The sequence below is a fragment of the Gordionus sp. m RMFG-2023 genome, chromosome 3 (assembly GCF_954871325.1).
Source record: "Gordionus sp. m RMFG-2023 chromosome 3, tfGorSpeb1-WG-v2, whole genome shotgun sequence".
Classification (NCBI taxonomy): domain Eukaryota; kingdom Metazoa; phylum Nematomorpha; class Gordioida; order Chordodea; family Parachordodidae; genus Gordionus; species Gordionus sp. m RMFG-2023.
The window spans coordinates 9,596,335-9,603,354 of record NC_088777.1 but is presented as its reverse complement, the minus strand read 5'-3'; the positions used below and the strand labels follow the sequence as shown (position 1 = coordinate 9,603,354).

The 7,020-nt window shown below is 26.1% G+C and overlaps 1 protein-coding gene across 1 annotated transcript; it reads right to left on the bottom strand.

The window, feature by feature from the left end:
• On the bottom strand, nt 1-5,839 carry LOC135926302 (hybrid signal transduction histidine kinase M-like). The gene is made up of 7 exons (XM_065462122.1): nt 5,542-5,839; nt 5,408-5,502; nt 5,162-5,364; nt 5,000-5,105; nt 1,907-2,249; nt 1,361-1,709; nt 1-158 (listed from the first exon to the last, which is right to left on the bottom strand). The coding sequence occupies exons 1-7, from the start codon at nt 5,816-5,818 to the stop codon at nt 122-124; spliced, it is 1,410 nt and encodes a 469-aa protein (XP_065318194.1). The 5' UTR covers nt 5,819-5,839; the 3' UTR covers nt 1-121.
• Between the last annotated feature and the right edge of the window lie 1,181 nt (nt 5,840-7,020).

Genomic DNA, 7,020 nt, shown 5'->3' with positions numbered 1-7,020 from the left:
AAAATCAAATTTTATTTATTCATCAGTAAATCAAATTAATTTTCCCACTCCACAATAACAAAATAATAAGAAAGCATGTGAGTTGAAATGTTTTGAATTCGTTTATTTTCTTCCCCTTTCACTACTTGTGGAACAGTTTTGCGGCACTTCCTCTAATTCTAAAGGTTTATTTTTTTTTAAAAGTATAAAATATATTAGCATGCATCAGAGTTCTGCAAAAACCCGACCAGTTCGAAAGTTCGGTGCCCGGGCCGGGTAAATTTTAAAAAAACATTATAATAGGGAAAACCCGACAAAATTTGAATGGGCTGGGCAATTTGTACATAATTAAATTTCGTGAGATGCTGGGCAATTCTTGTTATAATATAAACAGATAACCATAGACGAGATATAATATCCCTTAATTGACATTGGGAAAATTTTTAATATAAATATCATAAATGTGATGGTCAAAATATTCACAAATTTTTTTTAACGAGACAGGATAAAGAGAACCCGATAAAATTTTAATATATTTCTCCGATTTACAATTTGATCTTGGATCCTATATATCACCTATAATTCCTTGAGAAATAAATAAATTGTAATTTTTCCAGTCTTTTTAGAACAATTTATTATTGTATGGTTGATATAAAATAAACTCTAAGATTACATTAAATTCATCTTTCCCAGTAGTTATTTAATGATTTTATATTCTTTATCAAATATGCTGGGTATCGGGAATAAAAGGTTGTATAAAGAATTAATAAAATATTTTTAATAAAATAAATTATTAAATAAGAATTTAAATTTTATATTTATTTTGGGTTGGTTTTAAATTATCATAATATCAGCTCTTGGCACTAGCAATCTGCAAAACTCGACCTAACCCACCCTATCCGTGAGTTGGGTCGAGAAATTGTAATTTTTTTAAGGTTTGAAATTAGTTACAATTTCGAATTTAATCAGTGATATCAATAAATCACGGCTTGATTGTATAATCACTTTTAAATTTTTTTCATTCTTAGATTAAATTTCTTATAAGGCTGTGTTCAAAATATCGAAATTATCGATTCACAAACATTTGGAACTTAGTCGAAAAAGTAGCAAAAGCTTTTTTTAAAACATAAAAACATGTCCCAAAATATTATTTTAGAATTTTAACATACAGTTTCATTAAAAAAACAACTTCTTTATTTTTTTGGATCAGAAAAGTTGGATCTTGGTGGGTCCCTACTTGGCATCGTGTATTTCTGATTTTAAAAAGTGGTTTTATCGATCCAAATTATTTTATTACTCTTTTTTTACTTTCAATTTTATCATATAAAATCTCAAATTAAGCTATATATTTGAATAGATAATTTTATTTAAAAAATTTTACCCAGTAGTTTTCGACTTGTTTTGCTTCTTGTTACTATTCGAAGGCGCGTTAACAGCTGAATTTTGAATGGTGGTAGATAAAGGACCGAGATTTCCGTTCTCGTTTACGATATTGGAAGAGCCGTTAGATGAGGTTATCGTTGAATTACTGTTGTTATTGGATGAGGTAAGAGTTGGGCGATTAGTTTTGGAAGGATTCAAGGAATCCTTGATTGGGTTGAAAGAGATCAAGTTGCTAATGTAATCGGTGGAAGTGGAGGGCATAGAATTACTGGCTTCGTTATCGTTGGTAGTATCATATAAATCTTCTATAAAATCTTCTGGTATTTGGTCTACTATCATGTTATCTTCTATGATTTGGACATTTTATATTTATTAATGGAATTTTTTTAAGTCATTAAATTTATATTTTAGAAGAAAACTTATAATTTTAGAAATTTTTTTTAGTTTTAAAGTTTTCTCCCTTTTAAACTTCTAAATCATTGACCCCTCGAGAAGTGGAAGTATATTAAATTATATGACATATTTGAAATATAAAAAAAATAACCAGTGAAGGAGTTAACGGATCCAGCTGTCGATCTTGGGCTATGATTAGATCCAAATGGGAGGGAATTGCTGGCAGTTAAATTTTGATTGACATTGTTGGAGTTGTTAAGTTCATAATTGAACAATAAATTCCCGTTGTCATCATTGTAATGACTATTATTAATGGAGGTAATCCCAGTAGAATTTACTTTGGCAAGGGGATTGTTAATCATAAAATCGTGTTGGTTCTTTCTGGGAGTTGTTAAGCCTTGAGAGTGGTGAGATGATTTGGATGACGTGCTTTGATTATGTTGTTTAACACTTCTGGCAATGTTGGCTTTAACTAGCTTAGTTTGGGACTGGATCTAATAATTATCAAATTAAAACAAAATAATTTTTTTCCATCAAACAAATCTTTTATGATTAGATAATCCATTTAATGTTAATTTCATATTATCATTCATCTTTCCCTTGTATTATAAATGAGATTTATACACATTAAATAATGAGTAAAATTATGTTTATTTTATAAAGATTAGATGACACATATTTGTCCAGGAAGGGTTTTATCACAGATATAAAACCTAAGATGTGTATGCAGAATATACTTCCAAATTAACCAAACATAAAATAAATTATAAAATTGGCAATTAATTAAAAATCTATATGTCAATTATAATAAGCTGTGACAAATTAAAAACAAATAAATTTAAAATACAAGCAAAAAAACTTTATTTAAATCATAATTTTTTGATTTAAAAAAATCATTGATTTAATTAGCCAACTAATAGGTGGACTGGCCATAAGACCCAGTGGGCATTTTCCCCACGAGGCCGCGAGAAAATGTCGATTTTTGAGGCCGATCAGAGGAAAATATCAAAATAGAGGCCGATTAGAAAAAAAATATTATTATGTTCACATTATTTTCTCTTATCATTTATTTATTTTTAATGATATCGCTATGATTTGAATATCACACTTGAGAATTGTTATGTCGTTTACTATATTTTAATGCATAATATATCAATAACGTCGCTTGATGCTACACATCATTCCCACGTTCTTTTCTTTGTTTTTTTTTCAAATGAATTGAAAACGCTTCCGTTTGAGTAGAGTGAAACCTAAGTTTTGATTAATTTATTATATTATATTTTTATACATTGATTTATTGTAGAAATAATATATCCAACATTTCTTATTCTTAATTCATTGAAATCAAATAAAATCCAGATCGGTGAATCAGATAAATATGGGATGCTTGGGTGAAACAGAATTATTCATCTGGCCAAAATAATGATGAGAAGGCTGCAAAAAATAGGTGAGATAAGGTGGTGGGCACGTGAAAAAGTCCTTAGATGGATATATGGTAAAGTGAGCTTGCTCCCAATAACGATAAAGGCACTTCAATTTATAATTGATAATAAATAATTTGAGACAAAAACTTGATAATTTATGTAAATTTAAGACTCTAAGTACAGGTATAATATATTTGAAAATTTTTTTAAATAATGGGGCCACTGTCATATCTTCAAACTAAAAATTAGGTACTTTGTGAGCATGGAAAATGAAAGAAGATGCTAAATCTTCTGTATTATCGATTATTACATCGATTCTAAAGCAATAAAATGGCTGCTAATTTAAATAAAATATTTTCATATTTATAACTCCCGGAGAGTATCTGAGTACAAAATGCTCTGTAAAAAGATCGAATAGGACGAGCGAAGAGAATATATAGTGACTAATGCCAAGATGAACGTCCTCAAGAATCGATTGACCTTTATAGGTTCGAACTATTTTGTCCTATAATTGATCAAATTATAAACAGCTTGTCAACTACTTTCTACGAATTGAGAGCTTATCTTGAATGTGCAATATTTGCATCCAAGACATTTTAATGAAATAAATAGTAAAGGTATTTCTGAAAAGCCTTGGAAAAACCGGCACAATTGGCATATATATTGAGTGTTAAATTTCATAATGAATTATGTTCATTTGCCAGTGTATTCAAAGATTTGGTGGCAGAATTAAATGAAATGGACGATGATATCGCATGTTCAAGTGAGGAGTCAAATGAAGAAGATGGAATATTACAATATGATAATAAATCAGAGTGTGATAATAAATGAAACAAGTGTTTAATATGTGTGTATGAAATTCTTAAAAGATACAACATGCATACAAGAGAGTGACATTAATTTATTTTTGGCATATGAATACATTTTAACTTTGTCATTTACGCAGGTTAATTGAGAGAAAATATTTAATAAATTAAAAATAAGCTGAGAGCTAATATTGACCAAGAAAATTAGAAGTGTTTTTAATGATGTCAGTTGAACGAGAACTATTAGCATAGATTGAACTAGAATTCCTGTATATTTGTGCAAAGGTTCAAGGTTAATGAGAGATTTATCAATGTAAAAATTATATATTTTCTTAATTCTTCTATTAGAATCTTATTAATATCATTTGCAATATTATCGGTACCTGATTTTATAAAAGTGCAGCAATTTTATTCTCTGTAATATTGTATAACTGCAATAATTTTATATTTATAATTAATTGATTTAATATATTGAGAATGCATTTTTTTTATATTTAACATGTGATGTATGATTTGATTATATAGAGCAATATTGTTGTAAATCTAATATAAAATATATATTTTCAATGAATATGATTTTAGATGTGCATTTTTTTAAAATAAAATATATGATTATCGTATAATATTATTCTTTTTTTTACTAAAAATGTAAAACGTTTGACCTTATTTTCAAAAAATGAAGTAATAAAAATCATGTAAATCAAAGAAGCCATTTAAGATAACCCGGTCGAAGACCGGGCAAAGGCCTAGGCCGCTATAAAATGCCCACAAGGCCGTAGTGTCGCCAGTCCACCCCTGCTAATATCCATCTTAAATCAAGATAATTGAATAACATCCATTTGTAATAATAATTTTAAAAAAACCATTAAAACAGGAGAGAGTAAAAATCCATTAAAGGAGGAAAAAACATAACATATCCTATATTTTAATCTGATTTTAAAAATAACTTATTACATACATATTATAAAACATTTCATATAATCTAGTAAATTTTAAGTTTAAATATAATATTACTTTTCGGTTGATTAATTCTAAATTTAGAATAGCTTCTTTCTTTTTTGAATTAGCATTCTGCATCTCACTTTCTATCGAATGTAATAAGGTTTCATTATTTTCATACCTTTATAAAATTAAGAAGTCATTGATAGATTAATTTTACAAATAATAAAAATTTACCATTTTTGTAAATTATGTATGAGAATAGGAATTTCATTTTGTTTGATATCCCTACTTATGGCATATTCAATACATAATTGTTGAGATTTTTGATCTATTTTTCCAACAATTAAACCAGTATATATAATTTCAATTAATAAATCTTCCAATTCTCTAATTGAAGAAATATTTAATTCATCTTGGATAATTTTATATGGAATATTCTATTGAATATTATGAATTAAATGTTATATAATAAAAATAAACTTTATGAGAATAAGCTAAGGATATAACAGTTAAATATTTAAGTTTTTTAATCTGAGGTGGATTTAATTCAGGTAAATTTTTTGTGACTTTTTGATCTAATATACATGTTAAAAGATTAAATATAAAATAAATACCATAATAATCTTTGATAGTTCCAAAGGCAAACAATTCCAAAAGTTTGTAATAGGATGAAGTTTTTTCGAGGGATTTTATGGTTTCTATATCTAAAAATTCAGAAAAAACATATATATTCGGAGTAGCTGTTATTTGGCTAATTAAAGATTCTAATTTATTTGGATCGGTTATTTGAGATGCTTGTTGTAAATATGGTTCAGTTGCAATATCATTGGATGGGACAGATAACAAACTAGAGTCTCCGCATATAACTCCTAAGTTTTCCTCAATTTCCATGTTTATTTAAACATATGAGCAAATTGGAGAATATTTAAACACGAGGAGAATGAGAACTTTATATAGAATCGATAAATAACATTACTTTTAGTTTCACAAATTCATATTTTATTTGCAAATAGCAATATAAATTTTTCGGCAAGATTTAGGAATTTAGTTAAATATTTTATAATCAAAACATATCTTAATAAAATAATGTAGTAATAATATAATATTTTTACATAATGAATTATATTCGTCAATTAGATATGATTATAATGATTATATATATATTAATGATTGTATATATATTTATGATAAATATAATATTGGGTAAGGTTAATTACCTAGCACTCATAGCATCATTTATTATTATAATCTCTTCTTATTTTTGCTATGTTAAAAAAAATTAATACACTTTACGCTACATTAATAATTTACTATTATATTTACTACTTTCAAAAAATAAATATTATTTTCACCACGTTAAAATAAATATATATGAAAGAAGTAAATTTTATATTGTTTTTTTTAAATAAATGAAAGAAAAAAAATCATGGTAGGATATATTTTTGGTGGAATTTTTTTATTATATTAAAATATAAACATTTAGAACCAAATATAAAATTGCTTATTTTTTTAAATAAAGAGAATCATGTGATGTATTATGTTTATGTTAAATAATAAGCTTTGGGTAAGTAAATAAAAAAAATGCTTATTTTTTTAAATAAATAAAAGAGGAAGAAAAATTTTTATATTTTATTTTTATACAGGTTAATATTTGTCTAAAGGCTAGGTTTAGTTTGGATACATGAACTCTAAATATATCAAAAAAATTTTAAAACAATACAACTTTTACAATCCAACGATAAATATTACGGGCATGAATGGATCTCAGTTGATTGCACTTCTCATTCAACCTTTTAGTTAAACAACAAAGATTAATTTTATCACAAGCTTAAGCTTAATAAAATGAAATACTCACATAACATATATTCGGTAGATCAATCTTTGCTGCCATTTTATGAAGTCATCATGGTCAAATTTTTAAATATAAAAGGATTAGAGTGAATATTTTTTGTTATCATAATAAATTTACCTATATAACCCCTAGAAAAAAAATTATATTACATACCTCAGTGGCAATTTGATTGATAAAAATAAAAAGTCATTACATTAGAAAATGAATATGTCATGAACATCACAAACTTTAAATGAAATAT

Excerpts from the sequence above, each read along its gene's own strand:
- LOC135926302 (XM_065462122.1), bottom strand. The coding sequence starts at position 5,818 with ATGGAAATTGAGGAAAACTTAGGAGTTATATGCGGAGACTCTAGTTTG. Across the intron at positions 5,365-5,407 it reads CCTTAGCTTATTCTCATAAA|AATATTCCATATAAAATTAT; the intron begins GTTTATTTTTAT and ends AATATTCAATAG. Across the intron at positions 159-1,360 it reads AACAAGTCGAAAACTACTGG|AATTAGAGGAAGTGCCGCAA; the intron begins GTAAAATTTTTT and ends ATAAACCTTTAG.